This window comes from Calonectris borealis, chromosome 7 (assembly GCF_964195595.1).
Source record: "Calonectris borealis chromosome 7, bCalBor7.hap1.2, whole genome shotgun sequence".
Classification (NCBI taxonomy): Eukaryota; Metazoa; Chordata; class Aves; order Procellariiformes; family Procellariidae; genus Calonectris; species Calonectris borealis.
Window position 1 is genome coordinate 37,671,856 of NC_134318.1, and position 27,880 is coordinate 37,699,735.

At 41.3% G+C, this 27,880-nt stretch overlaps 2 protein-coding genes across 17 annotated transcripts; one reads left to right on the forward strand and one right to left on the reverse strand.

The window, feature by feature from the left end:
• Positions 1 to 369: 369 nt before the first annotated feature.
• Positions 370 to 22,080, forward strand: DENND10 (DENN domain containing 10). 11 transcript variants are annotated; one of them, XR_012674366.1, is made up of 13 exons: positions 373 to 452; positions 1,055 to 1,251; positions 2,515 to 2,594; positions 4,149 to 4,297; positions 4,489 to 4,600; positions 4,939 to 5,039; positions 6,223 to 6,330; positions 6,892 to 6,986; positions 7,692 to 8,355; positions 10,552 to 10,760; positions 13,811 to 13,929; positions 15,207 to 15,285; positions 16,764 to 22,080. XR_012674366.1 is itself a non-coding variant. In XM_075155162.1 (9 exons), exons 4-9 carry the CDS (start codon positions 4,180 to 4,182, stop codon positions 7,866 to 7,868), a joined length of 711 nt encoding a protein of 236 aa, XP_075011263.1. In that variant the 5' UTR covers positions 370 to 452; positions 1,035 to 1,251; positions 2,515 to 2,594; positions 4,149 to 4,179; the 3' UTR covers positions 7,869 to 8,757. The 11 variants fall into 11 exon arrangements, 3 of the variants coding, with proteins under 3 accessions (XP_075011263.1, XP_075011261.1, XP_075011262.1); XR_012674367.1 differs by lacking the exon at positions 13,811 to 13,929 and having other exon boundaries at positions 16,764 to 16,838; positions 18,515 to 22,080; XR_012674365.1 differs by lacking the exon at positions 13,811 to 13,929.
• SFXN4 (sideroflexin 4) lies at positions 14,961 to 27,876 on the reverse strand. 6 transcript variants are annotated; one of them, XM_075155163.1, is made up of 14 exons: positions 27,795 to 27,876; positions 27,614 to 27,679; positions 25,567 to 25,641; positions 24,601 to 24,627; positions 24,444 to 24,498; positions 23,625 to 23,650; positions 22,163 to 22,213; positions 22,012 to 22,077; positions 21,828 to 21,896; positions 20,511 to 20,601; positions 18,719 to 18,834; positions 17,658 to 17,743; positions 16,431 to 16,545; positions 14,961 to 15,243 (listed from the first exon to the last, which is right to left on the reverse strand). In XM_075155163.1, the coding sequence occupies exons 1-14, from the start codon at positions 27,831 to 27,833 to the stop codon at positions 15,166 to 15,168; spliced, it is 960 nt and encodes a 319-aa protein (XP_075011264.1). In that variant the 5' UTR covers positions 27,834 to 27,876; the 3' UTR covers positions 14,961 to 15,165. The 6 variants fall into 6 exon arrangements, with proteins under 6 accessions (XP_075011264.1, XP_075011265.1, XP_075011268.1 ...); XM_075155165.1 differs by lacking the exon at positions 14,961 to 15,243 and adding an exon at positions 16,053 to 16,198; XM_075155164.1 differs by lacking the exon at positions 24,601 to 24,627.
• Positions 27,877 to 27,880: the final 4 nt, after the last annotated feature.

The window sequence follows — 27,880 nt, forward strand, 5'->3', positions numbered from 1 at the left end:
AGGCACAAACCGCCCTTTCCGCACGCTCTGTAGAAGCACGGGGGAGGCCTGTGTTTTGGGCTTTGTTCGGGGGTACAGCTTCTGGCCGTGACTTGGCAGGCAGTTGCCCGCAGGGCCACCTCCTTTTGCGTAACATCACATGTGCCCTCTGACTTACAAAGCGAAATAATAAAGGCAATGAAAAAAACCTGTATTCTTTTCAAGTGTCTTTTTTTCCCCGGTTACTGCCGGAAAACAGGCCGGCAGGTACCAGAGAGGGTGTGAGGAGGCAGCCGCCGGCTGCCCTCAGCGGGGTGGGAGCGGGAGTAAATGGCGGCCGGCGGGTGAGGGGGGACAGCGCGGTGGGCGGGGCCCCGGTGGGGCGGGGCCAGCGGCGGGCGGAAGGCGGCGGGGCTGGGGTCGGAAGATGGCAGAGCCGGAGCCGCAGCTGTTGCTGGCCGTGGGGCTGATCGGTAAGGGCCCTCCCGGCCCCGGGGAAGGGCTGGGGCGCGGGGGGCTGCTGGGAGGGCCGGGCCGGGGCTCGGGGCCGGCGGGGGGTGCCGGTTGGCAGTGCCCCGCCGAGCTGCGGCCGCAGGGCCTGGCCCGGCCGGGCGCTCGGCAGCCCGCGGTTGTGCCAGGGGGTGCCTGCTCCCTGAGGTCTCGGTCCGCCTGTTAGAGAGCTCAGCCGAGCACAGCTCGGCCCGAGTGTCTTAAATTCACGGCTTCTGAGGTTTCTGTTATGAAAGCAGAAATAGGAAAAGCAGGGAAAATGGTAAATAAGCTGGTCCGGGTGCTTGTTGTCAATATCTGGCTCATACGAATGTGTAGTCAAACTCCTGGTGCTTTATTGACTTCGTGAAGGAGGTCAAGAGCGGATATTTATTAACATTTAAAAAATAAAAACCCGTAGCACAAGTGCTGCCCTACGGCTTAAACCGTAGTGGCAGAACTGGATGTCTAGGGTCAGGGTAAGGTGGAATTTTAATCTGATTCCAGGAAACAAACCTGATTAACCCATCGATTTACTTCCTTGCTGCTGTTTGGCATTCTCACAGTGAACATCTTTCCACCATAGAAAAAGACACCAACGGAGATGCTTTGTGGGTTTGGTGTTATCCGTCCGTAACAGCTGAACTGAGGAGTCTATTGCTGCGAAAGTGCTGCCTTACAGATGAAAATAAATTGCTTCATACATTTGTATTTGGTCAGTATAAAAGGTCGTGGTTCTACATCACAACTGTGGAAGTTCAAGATTCTCCAGCCTTGAAAAAGGTAGGATACGTGGCCAGCTTTCTACTTCCAGTAGAGTGCAGGGAACGCTTCTGCGGAGCTTCCTCTGGCAGTTTAAGCAGTGTTTTCCCATTGTATGCTGTGAGGAAGGGAAGGGATTCGAGGTTTTGTGTGCTCACAGGTGCAGCACTTGCCCAGCTGTCTAACCAGTCCACATGTTTTGTTTTTCACCAAGACATATATTGGATGAAATTGCAGAGGGATTGAGATACTCATTACCCAATTTAGAGTCTTTGTATTAAAATGGAAATGCTATTTCATGCCATTATTTCTAGTTACTTTGCTTTTCAAGTTCAGCATTTTTTTTTCTCTCTTTTTGTTTTTTTTTTTTTGGTCAAAAAAGCTCTACAAAGGGTCTTTCATAGTGTCCAACATCATCTTCATATAGAACTTGATGCTTTTTTTTTTTTTCCAAAGGGTTGAGTTATATGGGTACTTTCCTTTCCGCTGCATTTTTTTGATAACTGGAAGACTGCAAATATGCTTCTATCTTCTATACTTTCCCTGTTGTTGCCTGTTAAGTTTATTCAGTTTTCACATTTCATGCTATATCGTTAAGCAGAAAGATAATGTGGTAACTTTGCATGCCTACAGCAGAATGTTGCTTGTGCTTCCTCACTCCAAGCTTATGTCTCTTATGAACCTTAAAGGTGTAAAAAAAAAAAAAAAAAAAAAAGTGTCCTAGTGCTGTCTCTGATAGTGTTGGTGGGAGATGCTACTTAAGAAGGACATGTGAGCCTGGTCATTGTCTGCAGACTTTCAGCCTGATACTGTCCCAGCCCACAATCATTCGATTAAGGAAGTTAAAGAGTATTTCTGTCTGTGGGCCTGCTATCTGTGAATTTTTTTCCGGTCTTTTTCTAAATATGTTAATGCTGCCTGCCTCCGCAGCCTCCTGTGGCAACAAATTCTGGAAGTTTCCTACCTGCTGTGGGGAAGAAAAATGCCTTTCTCTCTTTTGAAATAATTTCATGAGATTAAAGGAGAGCAACTCTTACAGAGTAGATGAAGCAAAAGATAGTATGTACTAGAGCTGACTCAGTGGAAATGAGTCACGTCAGAAATCTGTTAACCAGGCCTTTTCTGCAGTTAGTAACTTGGATCTGCTGCTACCGCTTGCTTTTTTTTTTTTTTAATTGAAACACCTTGTCAGAGTACTGCAGTAAGTTCAGTAATGTGAAAAAGACTGTTCATGCAGGGTCATTAAATAAGCTGTGTATTTTTCTGTGCGTGTGTCTTACCCAGGTGACCCACTTCTCCATTGTTCTGACGGCCAAAGACTTCAACCCAGAGAAATACGCAGCCTTCACTAGGATACTGTGTAGGTCTGTATAAAAGCTGTTTTGAGGTACTGCTGTGTGCATGTTTAGATCTTGCCAAGGCAAAAGATTAAATTTCATTGTGTTGTATTTGCATTTGGTCTAACAATCTGCTGGAAACTCAGTCCTACAAAATCAGATAATATAAATCCTTGATTTGAGCTTATCTTGAGTTCATGCAATAAGTGTTGGGTGAATATCAATGCCCAGTAGGTTTTAACGTGTCTTCTCCGGACACACACCACCACCACCCACCCACCCACTCATTTTCTCTGAGAATGTATTTTTAAAAAGTATAAATATTTGGGAAGAGATCAGTGCTGTGTAGTCAAAGGTCACCATGTGTATGGTGGACAACTTGCATCCCTCCACAACATCTCTACTACAGATGCTTCTTGCAGCTCCTCTGAATTAAGCACAGCGCCCAGGGACGTTTTTGCTTTTCCTCTAGGAAGATGAGAGCCCTCTGCCTCTCGAGGTCTGTGGCTCTGTCTTCTCCCTTCTTCCAACCAGACTGCCATCTTCTCCTTCCTTTGTCCCGTTTACTCACTTTTCTCCACGTGCCCATTCTCATGATCTCTCTTTGCATCTTTCTTTGCTTTTCCTTTGGTTCCCAGATTAGTTGGGTCCCAGTTCTTGATACCAAGAGCATTCCCTGAGATTTTGCAGCTAACTGGATGCAATGGTGAGGTTATTGTATCACAGACTTGGGAATGCTGTCAGGCTTACCAGCTCTGCAGGGTATTGAAAAACTGAGATTGTTCTTTTTCACTGATATTTGAAATATTTAGATACACTGTGGATCACATTAATGCTGATTTATCAGCTAATACTTCTTTTCAAATCCAGGATGGATTCCTCTAAACATGATAATTGAGTTTCAAATGTGACATAGCTTTGTACTATAGCTAATATGGAAAACAGATAGTTGAGAGCTTCAGTGGTATTCCCGAAGTACCCTAACCTATAAAATAGGTTATGGTGTCTCTCTGCTCTCTGGAAGACAGCTAAAAGTGCATGTGTTTTGTTGGTGTGTGGTTGTTTTGTATTTGTTTTTGTTTTTGTTTTTTTTAATGAGTATCAAGGACATGTTTAATTTTTCTTTTATCATTTAGCAAAGAGTACAGAAGAATGTCTAATGATACTTGGATAAAAAATGAAAAACTAACTAGTCACATGGTCTGCATGTAATAACAGGAGTTACTGTAGTAGTTGCTTTTTCATAAAGCAGGTACCTTCCAAGTCTGCAAAGAATCCTTAGTCTGGACACCTGCTTACACCTTTGTGCTATGTTTCTATGTTGGTAAATGTTGGTTCTTTCATAAAATAGGAAACTCAAAAATACAAGGTAGTTTTTTATTCTAAAAGACATGTGTTTGTGTGCATGTTGAAAGACTTCTGGTTTAGTATTTAACACCTCAACCAGGTGTCCAAAATAAGAATTCTTGCCAATAATATTGCTATTTGTAATACTGTGATTTTTTTTTTTCTTTTTTTTTTCTCATATGTCTGCTGGTACTGATTGCAGTCAAAATACCAGACTCTTTTCTTTTCACACAGAATCTACTTGAAGCATGGAAGTCCAGTTAAAATGATGGAGAGTTACATTGCAGTCCTTACAAAAGGGATCTGCCAAAGCGAAGAAAATGGATCTTTCCTCAGCAAGGATTTTGATGCTCGGAAGGCTTATCTTGCTGGTTCTATCAAAGGTTAATTAATACCAGAAGTCTCTATTCTGATTTCTTTTGTACAATATAAAATACAATCCAGTTTTCATGCGTACTTCAAATAAATCGTGTTAACAGCATTATCTGTGCTGTTATTATTCAGCTTCTTTGAAAAACAAATTATAATATCAGCATGTATATCTTCTACAAAATAATTTTCCCCTCTTTTCTAGATATAGTATCTCAGTTTGGAATGGAAACAGTTATCTTATATACGGCACTGATGTTAAAGAAGAGAATTGTAGTATACCATCCTAGAATAGAAGCTGTCCAGGAGTTTACCAGGTACTTTGTCAATCCCTACCTGTCCACCCACCCCCAAAAGTCCAACCAATTTTGAACCTTCATTGAGAGAAATGTCCGTGTTTTAGAGGAAAAAAAAAATCTTTCTTAAACCTGTTTATTGAAATCCTGCTAAATCCCTCTTAAGGCTTTAGCCATATGTTCGCCAACTCAGAGAAATTTAACTCGACTTGCACTGATAGTAGAAATCTCTGTAGTTCATGTATATGCATGCCAAACGAGATCTAGTTCTTTCTTACGACAAGCATTTCATACTGTGAAACTTTAACTAGTATAAGTAAAAATCTACTGTGTGTCAAGCACCAATCTAATTTCCCTAGGACTTTGCCTGCTTTAGTGTGGCATCGACAAGACTGGTCAATTCTTCATTCATATGTACATCTAAATGAGGAGGAAGTGGAAGCCTTAAAAGCCTGCACAGGTAGTGATAATTTATTAATCAAAAATATAAAGAAAATTTAATTTCAGTTTCTATTGCTACAAGATCTTGCACCAGTGCTGTTTGGGGGGGAAAAAAATGGTTACTTTGCTATTAATGCTATTGTTCAAAGTTAAATAACATCATTTTCTTTAGAACAGGCAAATCAACTAAACAAGTATGTTAGAAGATAACTAGTTAATCTGGTGTTTCTGGGTGGATCTGCATCAGTCTACCCCTAATCACAGATGCAAAGCAGCTTTGAGACTTTTTTGATGTTGTGATCAGAGGGATTGAAAGTCTTACATTGTACAGAAGCAGCTCACTTTAGATAAGCTACTTTTTTTTCCAGCTTCTACATATAGCTAGTAACTGAATTTTTAGGATTTTTTTTTTTTTTTCCTATTCCTAACTGAAGTTCCAGATTTTTATTCTGCCGGTGAAGTCTCTGGCTCCAAATCACAGGTAGACTTTACCTGTGAGCTATGAAGGAGTTTGATCTGTGTGACACATTGCTGTGTATGCGTAGTACTTAACGCATAATCCAGGAGGAGGCCCTTGGTTTATGCGAAGGTTAGCATGACGCATAATGTGGCAATTAAGAGGCTTCTCTATACAGAATAACGAGCAAGAAGACTACTCATCTTCAATATTTCTACTGCATTACCAACAGTGCTTGTTTCAGCTCACTAAACGTCTTCCACAGAGAAAAGCTGCTCTAAGTTTGCTCACCTGGCATGCTATAAATAAGAAAATCTGCTGGTTTTATTCCCTGTTCCAATCTAATACTGATTTAGACAGTGACAAGGGGCTCCTGTGTGGAGATTCTTTTAAAGAGAAAGTTCAGTGGTTTTTCATTTGCAAATGAATAATTTTAGTAACAAGGTAGAAAGAGAGTTTAAAATTTCAAATTGATAACCCTTTTGTATTGCATGTTGTGTTAGGGGCTCATCCATGATCAAGGAAATTTTAGAAGCTGATTTTTAAGCTCTTTAGAAGTGAAGCATTCTGCTGGACACACTCATCAAATGACTGATAATGTCAAGAGGGCAGCCTCTTGGATCCAATGAGTATTGGGTCAAATACTCTTAGAACAGGCTTTAGGACTGTGATTTTCCACAGTATCTTAGTTTAGTTTTGGTATTCTTTATGAAGATCTCAATCTTGCCAAAATTCTGCTCTCCAGGTTACATTGCTGGATTTACAGATTCTGAAGTGAACAGTAGACCAGACCTCTACGATGTGTATGTGAATTTGGCAGATAGCGAGATCACTATTTCCCCTACAGTAAAAGGTTGGTTGCTTTTTATATTTTGGATCTAGGGACTGTTTATTCCAGACTTTGCTAGTAACTGCTGAACCTCGCTGTAGGTCAAACAATCTTGATCCTTCTTCCATCCTGGTTCTGAAAAGCCAATATGTAAGCTTCCATATTTTGGTTTTATTTCACCTGAAAGACTGGTGAAACTTGGAATTTGGAAAGACGTGCTTCGTCTTCCAACAAACGTACAATTGAGAAATAAACATCTATGTTAGACAATTACGTGGAAGAGACATTCAGCTTTAGAAAAACACTGCACTGAATACTTAGAGATTGGGAACTATCTGAAAGGAGAGCTTGTATGTTGCTTGTCATCTTGCTGTTCCTTGTCATCTGCTCAGGGCTGCTTTAGAGGTAGACAGTTGGCCTGTGCTGGCACGGCTGTTGGTACGTCAGGTTACTGCCTTTACCGATAGATTTCAAATGGCAGTCATGAAGCGGACTCCTTGTTTTGGCTTGTTATTCATATGCATTTCTAGATATCACAGAAACAGTCATTTTACATGAATGCATGCTTTTTTTTTTCTTACTCAGAGGCAATGACAATGGGAAAACTTCACAAAGAAATTGGACAACTAATTGTTCAATCTGCAGAAGATCCAGATAAATCAGACAGCCAAGTCATTAAGGTTAATATTTTATTTTTATTTTTAAATCTAGTTAAATTACTTCTATCACTAGATCTTGGCGGAAGGAGGGGAGTAGGAGGAAGATTGTCACTGGGAATAAGTTGATCTCTTGTACCCTCTGCCTTTTTACAAATGAACGTTTTTATTCTTCATACAGGTTTTTAAGGATGACATACTTGGTTTATATTATTTCTTGGGTAACAACATTGCTGAAGAAACTTCAGAAATTGTATTGATTATAAGACTTCCAGTAAAATCAGTTTCCCAGTTTTATTCTACAAAGCATGTATTTTGCTCAATACCCTGTCAATAGTATTGTCAATACCTTTGAAAAAGACCTACTGAGATACGGCTTCTCAGCTATAAAGCCTGATTTTTATGATGATGCTTTTTTCACTTCCTCCCCTATGTCATAAATTATGAGACATTTCACAACTGAGCGACTTAGTCAAAAGAGCTCAGTTAGGCCAGGGAAAGGAGCCTGTGGAGTGGCCGTGCTCCCTTCATTCAACGTCGCCCAAGAGCAGACTGAAGAGCTGTTGCAAATTTGCCTTAAAATAAATGGGGTCTTTATTAGAAATGAACAGTTTATTTATTATTATTTTCTTTTTGTTCTTCATTGATTTGTTTTTTTAATAAGTGTATGTTAAAACATTATAATAGCTAATACTATATTCATGGTTGCTTGTTTTTCTGTTCTTCAAGGATATTTCTCTGAAGACAAAAGAAATCTTGGCTACTTTAGTCTCACTTACTGAAGTTTCTGATGGCAATGAAAAACCAACTCTTAACTCTGAGGCCCTGAAACAAAAGCGATTTCCACCAGCTACAGAAAACTTTCTTTTTCATTTAGCAGCTGCTGAACAAATGCTCAAAATCTGATTTTGATGCACTGCAGTGTTATGGACCAATTCAAAAATACTGTCTTTGCCATACGGATAGGAATAACTGATATTTTATATGAAAGAATTAAAGGTGTAAGAGTGAATGTCATATTTACCGTGATATAATGCAGAATATCGGAGCTTGACCTGGAGCATACGGAGGCATATTTGGGAACATTCCTGGCGTCATTATCTTCCCCGACTTTGTGTATATGGCTCCCGTATTTCATATCACAGTGTGGGTGCATATACAAGAAGCATGTGCCTGTGTGTGCAGGCTGTGCCAGTCATTATTACAGTGGCTGTTTGTCCTGCAGGTTCCAGATGTCGGACAGCTCTGTTCTTGTTCTGACTTGTCTTCCTGGGGTCTGGAACACGGGCTGCAGCACACGTGCTGTAAAACCAACGCAGTTTGGATGTGCTAGTCTCTGCACAGGGATACACTGAACACGCAGTTGGTCTGATTGCTCGTTCTGGGCTTCCAGGTATGTCAGCCTGTCAGATACTGCTCTTGCTCTGGACTGCCTGATACCTGGAAATCCCAAATAAATGGACAAGTTCTCTTCTTTCTACTTGAAAGTGTCTAGGTGTAAAAAAGGATGTCTGGGAAAATCTGACGTAGTAGCCTTACTATATAAAGGAAGAGGTATTTTAAAGCTCAAGTGGGAGTTGAGCGCCTCTTTTGGACTCTTGCCTTAGAGGTTTTCCCCCTTTCACTCCGTCCCATGCCTCTGATGGAGGGAAAAGAGGACAGAGTTACTATATTTAAAATGGGGCTTCCTAGGGGGGTCACAGACAAGTGCTGCTTTACAGCTGGAGTCATTTAAGAAGTTGTTAGGGTTCTCCACTGAGAAGATATGTGGCCATTCATTCCTGATCCATTTAACTCATCTGATTTTCTGTCAAAGCCTAATGGACTACAAATGTTCAAATGGCCAGGTACCACAGGTAGAGCACCAACCGCTTAAACTGCTTGAGCTGTAACACGGGTACTATCTGATGGTAACTCTGTGTAGACTAAATGTAGATGGAAACTTTTGAAGTAATAGTGAAAACTGGGAAATAGTTTAGAGAAAATCAAAATTTGCCTACTTTTGGTTTGGTTGCATAGCCATAACTCAAGAGGGTTTTTTGTTTTTTTTTTTTGTTTTTTTTTTTTTTCATTAAGCAGCCTGAAACTAACTGCTTTGTAATCTTCTGAGAAGAACTTAGATTCTTTGTAGGGAAATACTCTGAGCCAAACAATCTGTATTTCTTCAGAAATGTCCACAACAAATCAGTCAATTCTGCAGTAGCACTTTGTTATAAGAAAAAATAACCTTTTTCCTGGCCTTTGTACAGATAGGCTGTAGCATGTGGTTTTACATAGAGATTTTATACTTATGATTAAAACTTTAGTAATCAATATTTATATTGTTAAATAATTGGATGTTTGCTATTCTGAAACTGGTAGAGCTCATCAATAACTATGTGCAAGCAATATTGTTTGAAAAGTTTGTCCTTTTGCTGTGTATTACACGTTAAGGAAATCTGTTTTAGAATGTGATTAAGGAATGTGGCATCTATGTATAAAATGGCTAGTTATTACAGTCAGTAAATGAAAGTGCTTCAGAATAATCCCCTATTTTCAGGGGTGTAAAATTCTACTTTAAACACTTACTCTGCAGTTTAAATTCTAAGCACAGAAACGTGCTTTTTTTTTTTTTTAAACTTCTGACAAAAATACTGCAATTGCCTTCATTTACCTGTAAGTGCTTTGCAGCTTTTTCCCCCATTTGCCCATTAATGTGTTTTCTTAATGGTTCTTCAATATTGCTGCTTCTGTTTTGGGACTTTTACACCAGTCAGAATAGCAGAACTGCAAAATTATGCTGAAAATTCCATTCAGGACCTACTTTAAAGTCCACTGAAACAGAAGTCTTTCACCAAGAAAAACCTGAACGTGCTTTCAGTTGGCTGTCTTAACACCACATTTCAACTGTGAAGAGATTCACATAGTTTCTTACTAACAAAAAGCCTTAAGGTATATCATTAAGGTAGTATGGGTGTTGGAGACAACCATAAAAAGCAGAGAAGCTCTGTTACAAACTAAATATTGAATGCTTACTTTGCTTTCTGTTTTGGAAATGTTTAAGTTGGAAATCTTGGTGTTGTGTAGATCTTGTATTCTGACGTTTGTGCGAAACAAATGAAATATAATTTTGCACTTAAGGAACTGGACTCATAGCATGCTTATGTCTATTAAAATCCTGAACAGTCTACCCTTTAATTTATGTAAATGTATCCTTGAATAGTTGTGACCGCTGAGTCACAGGCCTTGGCTTTTAGTTTCGCAATATCACGCTACAGCTTGATGTTTAGGTCAGAAATGTACTACCACACATTCAAACAGTTTTGTCATCTGTGCTGATTTTCTGTCAGTGCTGAGAAAAATGTATTGGCCTCTCTCAGCTTCAGTACTTTCAAAAGGTTGTCCTAGTGTTCTTGCATTTTCTTAATGATTTTTGACACTGTTTCCTCTCAAAAAGGTTTAGAATAAAATAGAAGAATCTGGAAGGTCAGGACAGGGAAAGATTTCTGCTTATTTCTCACTTCCCTTTCCCCAGGATGCGCACAAGCAGACTGTGTGTGCAGTTGCTGGTTTTGCAAAGTCAGATGACATCCTTTCTTCTTCCTCCTAGAAGCAAAGACTGTGTAAAATGAATTTTTCATTCCTACCTTCTCATCTTACTGCCTTTCTGTTCTTGGATAAATACGAGATGATGAACGATGGTTCCTGTTGCCCTGCTAAGAGACATACCTCCAAAAGGCCTGCAGCACGTTGAGTAATTGAAAGCCTGGGATTCAGATGAAAGTTGTAGCGCTGCTCCTGCCTCAGTTGAGGCAAAAGGTACTCCCCGAGCACTCCGCCTTGCTCATTGCCCGCAGGAACCAGCTGGTGTGGTGGCTGTAGCATAACATCTGCGCTACGTTTGCAGATATTGGAAGGTAGATAGTGAACAAAGCAAAGGCTTGCAAAGGGGAGCAGGATAAACAGTTAATCCCTTCAGTTGTAGTTTTTCTGAGTCAATTGGGCTAGTACCTTAAGGCTAACTGTTGTTTTTAATGCTTTCGTCCCTGGGGTTTTAGTCCCTGGTATGAGCTGGTCTGCCTTGCCGACAAGTGTCGGGGGGGAATGTTCTGATTGAGAGCAGTACAATGCTGCATAACCTGGAAAAAATTGATGCAGGACATCTGACAGCATCCATCTTAAAACTACGGGCTGCTTCTGATTTCAACCTCCGACTGCTTCAGTTCCCCAGCTACTGAAAGGGCTAATGATAATTAATAGGGTGTTGTGCATGTCGTTTGAAGCAGCTGAACTTCTAGATTAAAAACAATCCATAGGGCTCAGTGTAGGAAGTTCGCAGCTGCCTCGTACTGCCTGGCACCCTCCCCTAGGCAGCTGTCTGGCCGGAGTCCGAGTCGGGGGGATTTTTGGTCAGGTGAGGTCATTCCTTGTAGCTGCCGAATGATGGGAGACTCGGGAGGAGACTCCAAAGTCTGGGCAGCAGCTCCTTCCCGAGCGACGCCGTGCAGCACATGGCCTGGTGTTCGCTGTGTGACAGGGACGGAGCCGCAGCGCAGGACTCCCTCCCCGCCTGCATCCTTCCTTCCTCCACCCCTATGGCCTGTGGGGGAAAACAGCGTGGCTGTGCTACGGGCTTGGGGGTGGCACAGGGACACGAGCTCCGGCTTTGATCTCAGTACTTCCTAACATGGGAGTGGCTGATTTTATTTTTTTTAAGCTACATTAAAGGGACATGGAAGCCTCATTGTGTATTCCTAAATTTCAAGATGACAAACTGAGTAGGTGGGGAACTGCTAGCATATTGCGCTGTACTGAGACTTACGTTTTCCTTGAAGCTGAAAGCTTCCATCTATTGTAGTTTACCACACCTTAAACTGGTTCCGCCACTAATGCACTGTCACTTAACACACCAGCTGGTGCTAAAGGCAGGAGACAGACCTGCCTTGGGCTGGTACGTTGTTAATCTATTCTAAGTTACAAAGGTTGTCCTGGAGGTGCTGACTCTCCTCCCAAGTCCTTCAAACTTGATGTTTTCTGCTTGTCCCAGTCTTGTTCCCCTCACTTACACCTCTGGACACCAGGTGTCTGGTCCTGGCAGTTCTAGTTCTAGTCTCATAACGACTTTATTTCAAGACCAAGGATGCCAGGGCCTTTTTAGCAATGTATTTTCCCTGTCCTGATTTGGGAAGCAGCTGGATCACCCCGGCTGACAATTTAAATGGCAGGTGCCTGCCCTCCTCTTCTGGAAAATTCTGGTTAGGGCAATAGAAACATTTCTGAGAACGGGGGAAAGGACAGAGGTATTTAATAACCCTGAGGGAGCTGTGTTTAATGTGGCAAATTTCAAGTTGAGTATTCAGTAAGAAGCTGGTAGGGTTTGATAATGGGCAGCTGTAATAACAGACACTATTACCAGACCTATTCCATAAGCCTTACTCACAGACTTGTAATGACATCAATTTGCTTAAAACATCCAAGTGTGGTGCCAGAGAATTTATAGCTTGTTTAGTTACCATGACGATTCAAAGTTCATGAATGTGTTATCTTCAATTTGTTGGCTTTGCTCTACTGCTGTTTTTTTTTTTTTCTCTTTGCTTCCACTGTGGTTCATGTAACTAGCGTTTACTTTAGCCATTTTTAAATTATGTTTAAAAAAGGAGTGGGGAGAGGTGTGGGTGTTCATTGTAGTGCCAATTAATGTTTACTGAGAGTGGAATTAGACCCCATCTGAGTTTGCCTTTAGTATGTTATTGAAATAGGATTAATAGAGAAACAGGGTTTTAGAGAATTTAACTGTAGGATGTTCGCTGTGCCACTGTTGTTAAAGATTTGGAAGGAGACAAACACTTCATTGAGAGAGGCAGGCTGAGACCCTAAGCCTGTTCCACCTGACCCTGTGGTATCTAAGGGAAAAAGAGCAGGGCAAGCCTCCTTCTCCCTAGCGTCCTCCCAGCTCAGGAGAGCTGAGGCTGATGTGATCTTTTCTTCTTGTGTCTCCTTCTGGCTGCTGCTGGAGATGGCATTTGGCTAGGCAGATCTTTGGTCTGACAGAGTACAATTGCTTTTATGTTCTTGACCCTGATGGGATTTTACTGTGTACTTAAGAACATGACCCACAAAGGCAAGGCTAAGTGATCCCTGTTGAGTTCAGTAGGTGTAAATGATCCTTTACTCCTCCAGTGGAGTAGTGCAAACTGGTCGCCACTCTTAGGTTTGGCAACTTGCAGACAGTATCCATATTGTCTTCCTGGAACAGCTTTACAGCATGCTCCCCTCAAATTACAGGTCCTTAGGATGGGCTGCTTTTGCCTGTCCTCTTTCCTTGTCTGACCCTTCCCTGCAGTAAGTTGTTAAAGGAAGGCTCAAAAAAGGCAGAACTCAAACAAGAAACTAAACTCAACCCCCTACTTCCTGCTTTTGTTCAGTTCCAAAAGCACAGCAGGAACTGTGTCCCTGCAAGAGACCAGGCCTGCTATTTTTCCTTACTTTGCTTTATGCTGCTGTCTTCCTGTAGGGATGGAGAGGATTGGGAAACCTTTGGTTCCCCCACACCGTGAAAAGAAATCTAATCCTCCAGCAATAGGAGAGCAGTCACCTGTGTATTGCGCTCTAAGGAAGTTAAAGTATGGCAGACTTTGTATTTGTAAAATTATTTCTGTGGAAGTAATTATTGCATTATTTAGTGCGTATTTATCCTTGTCACACACAGCCTTAGCAGCACCTCACATAACATCTTCAGTGATCTTACAGCCATCTCTCCTATGACCCCTGCCTATAGTTATCACAACCACAGGGTCTCCTACCACACTTGTGGAGCTTCTTTCTATCTTGTTCCCCCACCAGAAGGTCTGATCTTGATTTTGTGGCAGGTCAGCAAACTGTATGAGAGCAGCCGTACTGGGCCAGACCAAAGATCTATTCAGCCAAATGTCATATCCAATGGCCACCAAAAGCAGACACAAGAAGAGAGCGAGAGCAGGCAAACACGGTATTTACCCCTTCCACTCTCCAGTAGTATTGAGCTTATGAACTTCTTTTGCTGGCGTAGCTTCCATGAATTGGTATCCTTCAGTGGATTCCCTTGGATGGAAATACCCATTCTTCTCTTAAATTCATGTGAGCTTTTAGTATCCGTAATGCCCTTTGGTAAGAACTTCACATTTCAACTACATGTTGAGCTATCTGTCACTACCCCTAAATTCCACTCCTAGTCTTAATAGTCAGCTCACAGCCCAGACATGAGGCTGGATTATCCTCTCTGCCAAACTCGTTACTTTCCACTTACCCATTTGTTATTTCACCTGTTTTTACATCCAGTGTTGTAAGCTCCTTCTGCAACTCTTCACAGGCAGCCCTGGTCCGCTGAATAATTTCATATGATCAGCACAATTTATCACCGCACTGATTAACAGGCTAACCCTTACGCCACATCTTGAAAGACAGCTTTTTTGTTTGGATAAACACCGTCAACCTGCAAAAGCAGGGATTCCTCATTGTCCACCACAAGGTCAGAAAGCCACAGGATTTCCCAGTGGCTTCAGTGTAAAAAACAGGTTCTAAAGCTCAAGATGCATCAGGCCTCACAACTCCTTCAAGGATGTCGAGAAAGCCAGGAGTCACTTTTAGTCAAGTTTGACACCCATTTCCTGAGCGCTTCTTAAACAACTAAATTTAACCCATTTTGCCATCAGGGTTGCTTAGTCTAATATCACTGTAATGGCTACCTCACTCATGTCTCATCCTTGAAATGAGTGTTACTAAATACAATGAAACATAAAAAGTAAGTATTCTGAGAAGAACCAGCTTGACTTTACCCAAAGGGCCGCTGCTGTTAATGCCTTTACCAGCTGTGTTCCTGGAAAGCAGCATGTCAAAAGCTGCAGCAACAGAACAAACGTTTGTATTCAATAGTCTTTTAATTAAGAAACCAATCACACGAGGAAGCATACAGAACACAGTTTGTGACAAACGCTGTGTTACAGTGCTTTCTGGTACAATATCATTTACAGCATTAAGATATGTGTACGTACCTGCCTGTGGGCTGGGGCTTGCGAAATCATTTTGCAGAGTCTGCCTCTTTACAGACCACACCACTGTACACCAAATCTGGTACGTACGCCACCATAAATTCACGATTCCGTCAGTCACATGTGCCAACTGAATTTGTCGATGCATTCAGAATTCACTTCAATCAGAGCACACATTTATACATGAAAGCCAATCTCTAAATTCCCCTATTGTAGAATAATTCTGTTTCTTCTGTAGATGACACAATTTCCGGTTCAAGGTCTGCTCGCTTTATCTGCAACGTATAGAAAAAGGGACTCAACACCACCATATCCTGGTAAGTGTATGTTAAGTCTGAACTTTGCACAAATTGAAATACTGTATTCAGAAGCAAGACCGTATGGGATTTGGGGTTCTTTGTTTATTTGGGGGTTTGAGGGATTTTTTTGTTTTGTTTTGGGGCTTCTTTTTTGCTTCTCTGACATTTTCTACATGCACACATATAAGCGAAGAAATATGTTTTATTTAAAATCAAAGGTACTCCCGAGATCTAAACAGAGCATTAGTGACATTATCTCCATTCACTATAGAATCATAGAATCATTTAGGTTGGAAAATACCTTTAAGATCATCGAGTCCAACCGTAAATATATCTGGGTGACTCACCCAGGACAACTTCTGCTGTGGGCTGAGCAATTGGGAAGCTCAAAGGGAACCAACCAGCCATACTCTCAGTACATAATTTCTCACAAGTCCCCTCATTTACCCTTGTTGCCATAAGAGATTAAGAAATCTAAAAAAAGAGATTACAGTGCTAGAAAGTTCTCGCGAATAAAAGAAACCACTGAAAATTGCAAGAGCCCAGTCTGTGATTTTCTGAGCATATTCACACAGTGCTGGTAAGGGAGAGGAAATAAATGCAGAAAGGAACCCCAGGCTCCTCTCTCACTTGGCCTTCTCCAAAGCCCAAGGTTCAAGGGCTACATCCTCCATTTAAAACCTGCCAGGAAGGCGTGCTTTCCCGGGGAACAGATTACACTTCAGTAAGGCAGGGTGAGGAGATGTCCCATATGAGTTGGTTTACCTCTCTAATGAGCTCATGCTGACTTTGCATGAAGGAAAAAATTCTCATCTACATCCTTCCTTTCTCCAGCAGAACTGAAAACAGTGCTGGAAGAGCCTTGGTTTTAATCTTTAAGACAGCTCTCCTGACCGTGCTTGCTTCAGACTGTTGTGAAAATCTGATAAATCTACACTGAAAAGTGTAAATATAAATAACACACAATGCAACTTAGACCTAGCAAGTCCTGTAAGCCTCGCCTAGTACATGGGCCTTCACAAGCAGCCTCTCTGCTGCCCCATTTTAGATGCACAACCACATTATTGATTTTTCCTACGTGGCCTTAAGACTGCTGACCATAGTTGTGGAATGACTATTTAATATAACAATAATCCTAAATCAATTCCTATGAAAGGACTTACCTCCCCACACTGCGGGAACATACTCAGAGAAACTGGTAGCATCCCTGCTAGTACTGACGTAATCACGAGCATTTTCACTAAAGCCAAAGCACGTGGAGTTTTTGCAAATTTTGCTCTGTCCAAGACATTGAAAAAGTAAGTGTGTCAGTTTGGGCTCAAAAAATAATCTGACAGTGAGACAAAGAGCGTTAGCTATTATTTTAGTGGTTGAAATTGCACTGAAATTAGTAATAACCTAGGCTTATGAATCCTAAAGATGTTTCCTTACTTTATTTCCTATGTTCTTACTCCTAACTTCCTGGTTTTTTCCCTTTGTTTTGTATTTATCTGCAGCATTGTCCAAGCCCAGATTGTCAATACAAGATTAAGAAAATAAGCAGCAAGATCAAAGTGACAAAAGAAGAGAAGGTGCATTAGCGCTTTAACGTGTCTCGGTTCTTTGACTAAGATTTTTCTTGCATTACCTTCTTTCCTTTCAGATTTAGTTCCTCTTGGCAGTCCTACTTTGCCTTATGGAAAAATTTATTATTTGATGTATATTTAAAATTTTATCTTACATCTGCATTTATGTCTTCTAGTAACAGAAGTCCCTTAAGCTAAAAAAGGGGATAGGGAATTGATTTAGGCAATACCAAATTACATGACACAGATAATCCCTACCTGTATTATTTACATGACATAGATGATCCCTACCAAAAGCTCAGGGCAGGCTAAGAATTCTCTCATAAAGCATACAATGAATTCTTCTTACGATACAGGGTTTCTAAGTGTTGCAAAAGCAAGAACATGTTTTACAATATATGGAAAACTATTTGGAAGTTGGGATCCAGTTTTAGTGGCAAATTCAAGTGCCGTATTACCTCTTCAGAAATAACAAATCTAAGCTAAGTGCTGTGAACAACCTTGACACCAGACTTTGGGACTCAAATCAAGTTAGGGAACGTAGGTGCTGGGAAACAGCCTGTCAGGAGAGCGCAAACATGCTTCCTGCATGGGAGCAGAGAGGAAACCCTCACAGTTTTACACAACCTCCTGCAAACCTTCAAAGTATGGATGCGGACATAACCAGATTCACTTACTTATCTAAATGAACCACAGTAGCTGAACAGAATCTTCCCAGATAATCACTTCTACCAAGGCAAGTAATACCGCAAGCGGTAACAGCCAGACTAAAAACCAGAATACACACTGACCAGGCATCCCCAGCCCTTTTGCAGTAACTCCTACCTTTCCACAAAGTACATAAGCACATCTGGCAGGAAGAATGTTGTCCCAAACAAGGCTGCTCTGGACAATGCTGTTTCTTTAACGGCCTCCAGGGAGAGAGAAAAATAAATGTTGTTAAAGCAGTGCTCTGTGCAGCTTCAAATACTGCATGCTTCTGTGAGCACTTTTTTGTATAATACTCTGGAGTTTCAAGCAGCAGATTAATGAGGGATAAAAACATTTGTTAGAGGAATTCTTTCTGAAGTGGAAACTAAACTCCTACAAGTGGCAAATATTCCACTTGTGACTAAGAAATACCTTAAAAGGGAGGTGAAACTACTGATGCCATATCAAGTTTTCCTACCATGATAATAACTTTGCTGAGGCTTGCTTTTTTTAAGTTGTGCTTTAAGTATACCTTCTGGGCATCCTAACTATCCTGTGTCAAATATGAAGTTCTCTTTCCAGCTGTTCGCAAATCTTTATGCTCATCTGGCCGTTTCCTCCCCTCTGGACAGCAGCATAGAAAAGGAGAGTCACTGATAGCACATAAAATATGACTCCTTGCTCTAGTTCCTGGGCCAGGCTCTACAGTGGATGTTGATGAGCAAGGCAAGGAGCAAATACTGAGTCAGCAACTGGAGCCCAAGGATAAAAAGCACTAGCACACTGTAGATCAGGGCATTACCCTTTGGGAGGCACGGCCTTTAAATGATATTCCCACTATAGAAGGTGCATGTGATATGTGCAATACAGGGCTTTTCTCTGAGGTGTCCCATCAGAAGAAGGTCCAAGAGTCTCCTCCTGAGGTGACCAGGGAAAGCAGAAATGCCTGTGCTAGTGTCTCTGTGGCTCAACTCTGGCACTCTGTATATCAGGCTGGGGAGGCTGCCAACCCTTGAAGACACAAGACACAGGCCAACCAGGTTCCAGAGACCTAGTCCAAGCCTACCCAAAGATTCAGCACCTGATCTGGGATTCCTCATTTCAATATATCCAACTCTATCTACTCTCAGCATCACATTCAGCTCTTAGCAGGGAATGAAAGGCAAGTCAAGAGAGGCCTCCACCCTCTCGCCTACCTTCTCAGCAGCCTTCTGTGACAGTCCTACAACCTTGCCGTTCCTGTCCATCACTTCAATTCCATTCTCAAGTTCTGGGCTTCTCACCACCGCCACAGTAAATGCGCTCATCAAGCCTGCAGAGTTAAAAAGGATTTTGTTTTAAAAGATCCAAAAGGACTATCTTAATAGTAACATTTATAATTATGTGCATTTTACATTTCCAGTTTAACAGTTCACAGCTGAATAACCTGGCAGCTTACGAAGAGACTGCCCAATAAAAATCTACTTGGGATTTTAATACTTGTTTCAGAAGTTTGAGTGAGATTTTAAGGCCCAATCCTAAAAGGTGCTATTGATCATTATGGACTCAGGGCTTTCAATCACTGCCATCTAGCTCAAACCAACAGTTCGCTTTGTTCTTAAGAGAAAGGGGAGGGGTTTGTGTTGTGGATAGGTTTTGTACTGGTCAGCGCAAAATCCAGCACAGAAAAGACGACCCTGAAGGGAACCGACGTGAAGTAAAGGCTGCATCCCTGATTTGAAAGGGAGGGTGCCAGGGGAACACCGGCTCTAATGTGGTTCATTATGGCACTTGTCTGTCCAGCTGTGTGTCTGTCACAAGTGGCAGTGCTTCAGCTGGATCCTAGATGAGAATGTTTCGGTCTCCTCCAGACCCAGCTTTACAAGGTACCTGAAAACATCCATCCCACAGTCAGTCACCGAAAACACCAGCCTAAACCGCTGGCACTTATAAAGGCCATATCAAATGGGAGTTAGTCACCTAGCTGGTTTTCTCCTTTCTCTTTTCTAGACCAAGGTCTAGGCATAACAGGGCATAGTCCGGCAAACTGACCTTGTTTGAAATAGTAGATTTCTCTTTTTATTAGTTTTTGACAGGGCTGTTCAATAAAGACATCACTGTAACAGATGGCACTTTTCAAATGCTGGACTAATACTAATCAATTACCCTCAGGTTTCTCTCTATATTTAAGAAAAATGGAAGCACATTTTAACACCTGCTCCAAGGGAAACAAGTCAGAAAGCTCTTATGCAGATCCTTGAAAAGATTTGGGTAGCCATGTCACATAACTTGGAATAGAGGATGTGACATTTGTTTTAATTTTACCAGTTTCCCCCTAGGAAAGGCCAAAAATTTCTTTAATGGCATTAGAAAAACAGTTAATGATATCAAATAGTTAAACTTGTCCTGGTGCCACTTCACCATGTCAGTAGAGCTGTTCCAGTAATGAACTGGGTCCCACTACCTTGCAAGTTTAATAATATTCTGTTGTAAAAACTCCCACTTTCTATACTGTCAGCAGTTAGGTAGCCAGCTAGGTAGCCAGCAGCAGCCCCAATCTGAGTAAGGAACTATGCCAGTGCACTCCTAGAGCTGTGTCCACTCTGGTGTCACGTATGTGCCACACCAGGTCATGCCAGTTCGAGTGCCACTGCCCTCCTGATCCCTTCTGGAAGTCCTGATGGTTTCAGGTATAATGTCCAAGCCAAAGAAAAATGCCAACTGCATCCCTGGATATTTTTGGAGAAACAGTTGCACGTCGTGCATACAAAGGTCAGAAGAGTGCTCTGCAGTTCTAAAACTAAAAACCAGCAAGCATCAAATAGAGCTACACTGATCAGTGAGTGTTAACTCTCACACAGAAAGGACAGTACCCAGCAGGCAGTCAGAGAAGGCAGCTAGGAAACAGGCAGGCCACATCTGCGCAAGGGCAAGAAAATTCTACAGTCAGATGGGGGCAGCAAATGGCCCTCAGACCAGCTGCACGATGTACAGTTTCTTTATACTCACCAAGAAGAGGAGCAGGCAGAAGTTTTCTGACAACTAGTTGCGTTAACGAACTGTTCAACATGTATCGATTCATGAAGACAAGAGGAAGAGCCTAAGGCATTGGGAGGAAACAGGCACCTTCTATTAAAAAAAACGTGCAGTATTTCAGTATGTACAACTGCTTAGGAAAATAAATCTGTGACTTAGTACATAGTGACCACCTATATGTTCTCTAGTTACTGAAGGTATTTGTAATGACTCTTTTAGATAAGAATACAAAATATTATGATAAAAAAAGCATTAAACATTATTATGTATAGGACAATAGCAGTATGAATACAAAGACAGAAAAAGGAAGACAATTACCTCTGACTAATATTTTTGGACATCTGTCCAACTGCCTTGTGACACATACTGCTCTCTCCCCACAACAGGACACCTGGTGCACTTGTGCATTTGTTCCTGATTCTCTGCAGTTTCTATATTCCCGTAATACACTTGCAGGAAGTTTCATTTAGGAATAAATGGCCAGGACACCAGCTAGCACTCAGAGTCTCCCTTGGAGGACAAAGGAGAAGAACTCCCCCATTCACCCACAGGCATAGCTGCCTCCTCAGACCTCTGTAAAGTCCTGAGCACTGCTGGCCCAACTGTTTTGCGTAGCAGACAGAGGTGAAAGTCCACCTAACAAAAGCAGGAACGGCCATAATTTTCTGCCCAGAAGGCTTATAAAAATCTCTTTTTAGTGTGGAGAGTGAGGAAATGCATTATAGGGGCATCTACACTTGGCAATGAGCGTCATGAGGACACGGGAGCGCATTCTGATGTAGCAAACTCTGGAAACCACAAATTCCTATTCCATCACAGCACAGAGCTAGCTAGGTAGCCCTCAGCTAATTAACCTGCATTCAGTGCAGTGTTTTCATGGCTGGGCTGCTTCTGGGATCTGAGTTAACTCTATCCGGTACAGATGCCTGCAGATTTCACCACTTTTTTAGAGCGAGACAGATCTCTTCCACAGCACCACATCAAAAAATTAACTATAGCAACCCAATGAGTTATTCTGTTTGTAAACCCTGGCCATTTCCTCTCACCACCCATTTTCTAAGCTTGCAGAATAATAAGAAAAGGACAGAAGAGGAAACATCAGAGGAAGCCAAGCAAGGTATTGGCTGACAGATGATCAGGAAAATTCTTATTCTCAACAGTTTTGGAGCAAGACATCAGAGTAGAGCATTAAAGCACAATCCTAAAGGATATCTGGCAGTGTGATTATCTCAGCACCTACTCCTTCTCAGGAGAGCTTATTAGGAAAGCAGTCACTGAGCATATACATACACCAATGCATGCTGCATAGGAAATGGCTCCCAAGCCATAGAAGATCTGCTTTTGTTGAAGCGAGTACTCCTAAGAAGGACAGAAGAAACATACTCCATAAATGCATTTGTAAAACACTTGTAAATCATGTTCAAAATGGTCTTGTACAATTAAGATGATTTCAAAAATAAAAATCAACACATACTTCAGCCTTTGCGGTACCATTTCCATTTAATAGGGTGAATCCTGTGGTATATGTGTGAAACACAAACTGCAGAAAGGAGAGATTATAAGCAAAAATTAATTTGGGATTGAGACTAAAAGACTTGTAAATGTAGAAAGGAAGAGGGAATTACCTGACAAAAAAAAGTTTCCTTTGCCCGGAGCTGAAGAGATGAAGCAATAACCTAAGAGGAAAACCCCACAAGAAAATCAGGTTTGATGAGTCTAGAAGTTTTTGGTGAGCAGTGGTGGGCTAGAGCATGAAGAGAACTGCTGTGTTACTCTTTGCAGCAGGGTCAAAGGCTCCAGTCAGCACCCAAAGCCATTCGCTTTGATTCTAGGCTAACACACTTCCTTGCCACAGATGTGACATACGCACTTTTTCTATCCAATATAAAACACAGAGACACAGTGATTAAAACACTGTGTGCAAGAATATTTGGGCAAGATGCTTTCTTACCCGTAATAAAAAATGCATTTGTACCTGTGAAAAATAGATGCAAATAAAATAACTAAGATAATAAAAATGTAATTAACGTAGTGAATGAGAAAGGGTCAGATTGTTTTGGCTAGTGGGGATATAAATACTAGGTCTATCTGATCTAAGATCCTAGGATTTACTTCCCAACCCAGAGAGTGAATAAGAACTTCAGTTTTAATAAACCACAGCCTTTCTTGAGGTCTGGCCTACCAGGTGTGGAGCACTCTCAAAGTAGAGAGTCAATCAAGATAAGGCAAATATTGAATAAGAGGAGGGCATGGACCAAAGCCTCAGAGGAGGATCAGTAATTCCTTTAATATTAGTGGATCAACTACCTTTATTATTAATGCTAGCGCTGAATCTAACCACATCTATGAAAGAGCACTAAGCAGTAAATATCAAAAAGAAGTATCTCTGTTAATTCTATTACTGTTCTTAATGAATTTAATGAAAGTCTTGATGGCTGTTATACTTTCTAGTAGTGCCATGTAAGTTCATGCTGTAATCTCTATATTCAATGACATATCTCGGGATGTATACTTATATGCCAAAACCAGAGGCAAACACATCTAAATAAATAAACACACATATAATTGCAGCTACAAATTTTATGAAACAAAATGGTGCAATTTTTGAGCACTGTAACAAGAGTTTACTTTTATATCTTTTGTAATTTCTTGACAACACCATTTCTTACTTGCAAATGCACAATCTACATAAGAAAAAATTCATATTCTGGGTCTGAAACACAGAACACAAGGTCTGACTCCTTCCTACCGCAGTTCCAGTTTTTTGAGGTTAAACAGAACAAAACCAGGCCTTGCTCTCAACGTCTAGAGAATTTCACCTTGCGTCAGAAAGCTGACCTTCACGCATGAACAATCTCTTTGAATACTGCTGAAGGAAGGTAGCTAACAGGTTTGGACTTCCAATGAGATTCCCTAAGGGCTCGATTTCTAGATTACACAGCAGTTCCCATAAAATAGTTGTCTTTTAAAAAGCTTATGCTGAAAATACAAGTAAGAAGCCTAAAACCTTCTATTCCCTCCCTCCAACCCCTGGCTTTGAAAAAATGTAAACCCTGTGGTACACTAGCATCTTTCATGATTACTCACCAATGGAAGAGATATGGGCAGGAAAGCTAAAAAGAAAGAAAGCTTCATTTCAGTAAAAATAACTGCCGAGTCTAGATTTTGAGTAGAAAATTCCCCTTACTTCCCCCCTCTAGTTTCAGCTCTAAGTAAAGCACTGCCCGCAAAAAAACCCACCATCGCCATGGACTTCAATTCTAACCTTTGTCTTTCATTCCTCATTCAAGAAGCCAGAATACCTGGTGACAGCTTATAGCCAAAAGAAGCCCTTGTAAACTCCACTCAATGTGGCTACTCAGAAACTAGTTTTGAACAGAAATTGCTTCTCCTCGCTCTATTCAAAGAGAGATAGGTGGCAACAAAGGCTGTCACAGCTGTGAGTGGTTATACGAGATAATGAGTAAATAGCCTAAGTATGGTTATATCTGATTAACAACCTGTGCTGTCTTGGCTCCCTAAACATCACCCCAAGCAGACTTTATCTGCCACCACAGCGAGTAAATTCATACAGTAGCCACATTCATCAAGTGAAAACTTAGCTTATAGTAGACTGTTTTACACGTGGAGGGATTTGGGAACTCATTCTGTAGTGACAAAAAACAGAGACTGGTCAGACTATTTCCACCTAGCCGAGCAGATGAACTGTGGGAAAAATTCCTCAGGAGGACTGTAGGAATAAATAAATCTTCAACAGACGTGACAATGCAACTAACAGAAGTAAGAGTGTACTTGTTTTTCTATATGGAGAAGAGTATCACTGTAGTATCACAGTGCCTATTGACGATGAGCTATTTCCCTTCGGTGTTCAGTCACATACACAAAACTTCTCTTGAGGGAACTTACCCGGAGGTCTAAACAAAACAGGAATTATTTTGTCTGTATCAGGATGTACACTGGACTTAAAAGAAAAAAAAAAAAGAAAAAAATGCAAATTAGACCACCTTTGCCATACTTGAATAAGAAAGAAAAAAAGAGATTTCTAAATATTTTGTAAACTTACCAGGCTTAGCAGGAAGGCTTGTTTTGTCTAAACAATTTGAAAATTAGGTTAGTAATTGAGTTTCAGAAGAGACTGGATAAAATCTTATCTTTTTTTTCCAGTAACTTACTTTTATATGGAATGCCGTATATGTATACACCCCTTTAATTATTTTTTCCCTAACATTTCTCTCCATATACTCCTTGTTGAATATAACTTAACTTACTCACATCCCATGTGCTGTGTAACAGCACCAAAGTACACATTATGGCAGAACAGAAAGTTAATTTTAAAAAGTTAAGCTAGGAGGTATTTTAAAACAGAAAACAAAATTCTTAAATATGGCTAAAAGCCTGAACACGTATGTTAAGACTTCAGCTTTTCTGGAATCAGAGAAATTTTTATTTCTCGTTTCAGACTTTGACACAGAAGGTACTAAATGCCACATGGGAAGAGCCAAGCCCACAGTGAATCAAAAGAAAGACTCTCCTAACGAAGCAAGGGCTCAGCATTACTTTCCAGCAATTCCATGAGTAAGTTTTCCACCCAAGCACTCTACTGCTCATTTTATGAGGTGTGAAACCAAACCAACCTGCCCTCTATACGATGATGCAACATCAAAGATTCAAGATGAGCTCGGTAAGCATTTTACATATTTATCACCTACCTATATCATCCCAGCTGAGGATAGACAGGCTTAAAGCAATGATTCCTAGAGTGATCCGAGAGCGTCTTTTAAACTCAGCTATATGATACACAATCTAGCATTCTTCAGGATAATAATACTGCAATTTGGCACCAGTAGTCATCCAAAGAAATTCCTAATAAATTCATAGATTAGAAAAATCTCTCTAGTAATGAGTTTTTCTTGTGTTATCCCTTGTATCTGAATCTCAGTATTCTGTCTGCTACATCTTATACTAATAGCAACTATTTCAGCCATGAAAGAAGACACCTCTATTTTCTATAAACTGTGCTCCAAAATACCTGATCATTCTGTAGGGGCTCACTTAGTGTCTTTCCGCTGTTTTGCAGTAATAACCTGGTTCTTCTTATTTCATCCTGTATTTGAGAAAAAAAACAAACCAATGAGAAAAAAATAACTCAGATTTCAATATTCTACAGTGCAATGTATCAGTTATAAGACACATTAAATACAAACCTAGAACGTCAAGCTAATGCCCCTGTCTTTCACCAAAGCAGTTAAAGCAAGAACACACCTCACCACACAACTAATTCACAGTCATAAAAACTTTTAGATTATTCAGGCCCCCTCAGTCCCTTTAAGTATCAATCCTTCAACCCATGACATAAATGCACCTGAACTTTAAGCACATGAAAAACCTCACTGAAATCAAGAGCGTTGTTCTTGTATTTAAAGTTATCCATGTGTGCTGGCAAATTCAAAGATTTGCCACCAAAGCAACCATCTGATATCCCCACAGGCACCTAGATGACTATTTTAAAATGAAATTCCAAACCAGACTTTTAAAATTACCTGAAATGAGTCACAACATCACTAGATGTTCCTGCACGTTCACAAATGTGTGATCAAGTTTTGCATCTTACACTCTTCCTTTAAACTTGGCTTAAGCTTTTAATTATGGAAAACAGGTGCACTTAAACAAAGAGAATAAAACTGTAACCTCATGTAGTTATCCATAGTCTACACAAAAGCTGCCCCTCTTAGGAGAATTTATGAGATGATTTGACTTTCTTCAACAGGCACATCTCTATTTGCAACAGTGTATTTTAATTCAAGGAGGTGTGAACTAATCCCAGACCTCCAAATCCCTGAATGTACTATAAAATTTTCTTGTTGGCATTTACAGATATATAATGTACATTTACTAAATTATATTATGTGTATACATATAAATATATATAAAGCTATGTATTCATACCATACATGCACATACATAGAGATAGATTAATAGATACACACAACACACTAACTCTGCAAGTGACAAGGAAATATCTCCTGTACACACATTTTGACAGTGCTCTTTTGCTTTAATGGAGCTTTCCCTTAAAAAATAAATTAAAAAAATCAATCAACAAAAATTCTTTTAACATACTGACCAACCAGCCGACTCTTACACAATGTGCTGTGCTTTTTCCTTTGTCGCCCCTGACAAAACTATACAGAAGTAGATTGACAGAAAAGCACATCTTCCCCAGAATTTTGCTGTCGTGACAGTTCCTGAAATTTAGAAGCTACGCTTTATAACCGACAAAGTGTGTTTAGCGTCACACTTTCAATAATTAATGTTAAAATCGTGATAATCATTCTCTGGTATAAAAAAGCCCTACAAATCAGGTGTGCTCCCCCTTAGGGGAGGATTCCTTTCAGTATAGCCACTTGGAGGAGAATCAAAGAGCTTCACGACCTTCAGATTCAGCTGCTCCACACAGATGGGTATGTGGATCAGCCAGCAGAGATTTTTGGGTGCCTCTGATGCAGTTCAGCAAACCTGTCTTCCCCGAAGCTGCGACAGCTCCACATCGAGTCCAACAGCAGATTATTTAAGAACAGCCTGCCCAGCTGCTCGCTTCATCTCTCTTGTCTTTGGGGGTTTCCTGATTCTTAATTGGGCTAATTAAACTGTTGGCACAGCAGCCACGGTCTAAACAGGACTGCTGAAATGGTGGTGTGTAGAAATACCATTTTTAAAATGTAATTATATATAGAAATGCATATGCATGTATTTCTATTTCTTTTATATATATATATATTTGTATTTTATTTTTCCTCAGAAGCCTTGTAACGATGTTATTTTACACCTTGGCAAAGTCAAAGTTCCCAAGGTCGGTTGCTCATCCCCTACTAGTGCCAGCCAGGCTCCGGAGCAGGACCGAAGGAGCACCGAGCAGCTGCCGCCGCACAGCCCCGGCACCCGGGGCGACGTCCCGGCGCCAAGGCCAGAGGGACGAGTCCCCTCCTGCGGCCCGGGCCCCAGACCACCCGTCCCTCCTGTCACCGGTACCACCGGCTTTGAGCTACAAGGCGGCGAGGCCAAGCCGCGGCACTCACGGAGGACTTCAGGAGCAGCAGGGGATCCAAGACGTCCGTCCAGAGAAGAAACCTCTGGAAAAAAGACTGACGGAGACACGTTTCAGGGAGACGCGGCGTTATTTCGGAGGCAGCCCGCCCGACCCGCGCTGTCCCGCCCAGCCCGGCCGTCCCGGCCCCTCCGGCTCCCGCAGCCCCTCACCTGGCCCTCCGCCCTCCAGAACCGCAGGTTGGCGTCCATGGAACCGCGGCACCGGAAAGGCGCCGCTGGGGGACGGTCCGGCTGCT

Excerpts from the sequence above, each read along its gene's own strand:
- DENND10 (XM_075155160.1), top strand. The coding sequence starts at position 407 with ATGGCAGAGCCGGAGCCGCAGCTGTTGCTGGCCGTGGGGCTGATCG. Across the intron at positions 1,252-2,514 it reads ATTCTCCAGCCTTGAAAAAG|GTGACCCACTTCTCCATTGT; the intron begins GTAGGATACGTG and ends TGTCTTACCCAG. Across the intron at positions 4,298-4,488 it reads TCTTGCTGGTTCTATCAAAG|ATATAGTATCTCAGTTTGGA; the intron begins GTTAATTAATAC and ends CCTCTTTTCTAG.
- SFXN4 (XM_075155163.1), bottom strand. The coding sequence starts at position 27,833 with ATGGACGCCAACCTGCGGTTCTGGAGGGCGGAGGGCCAG. Across the intron at positions 18,835-20,510 it reads TCTGCCTGCTCCTCTTCTTG|GCTTGATGAGCGCATTTACT; the intron begins GTGAGTATAAAG and ends TTAACTCTGCAG. Across the intron at positions 15,244-16,430 it reads TGTTCCCGCAGTGTGGGGAG|ATAAAGCGAGCAGACCTTGA; the intron begins GTAAGTCCTTTC and ends TATACGTTGCAG.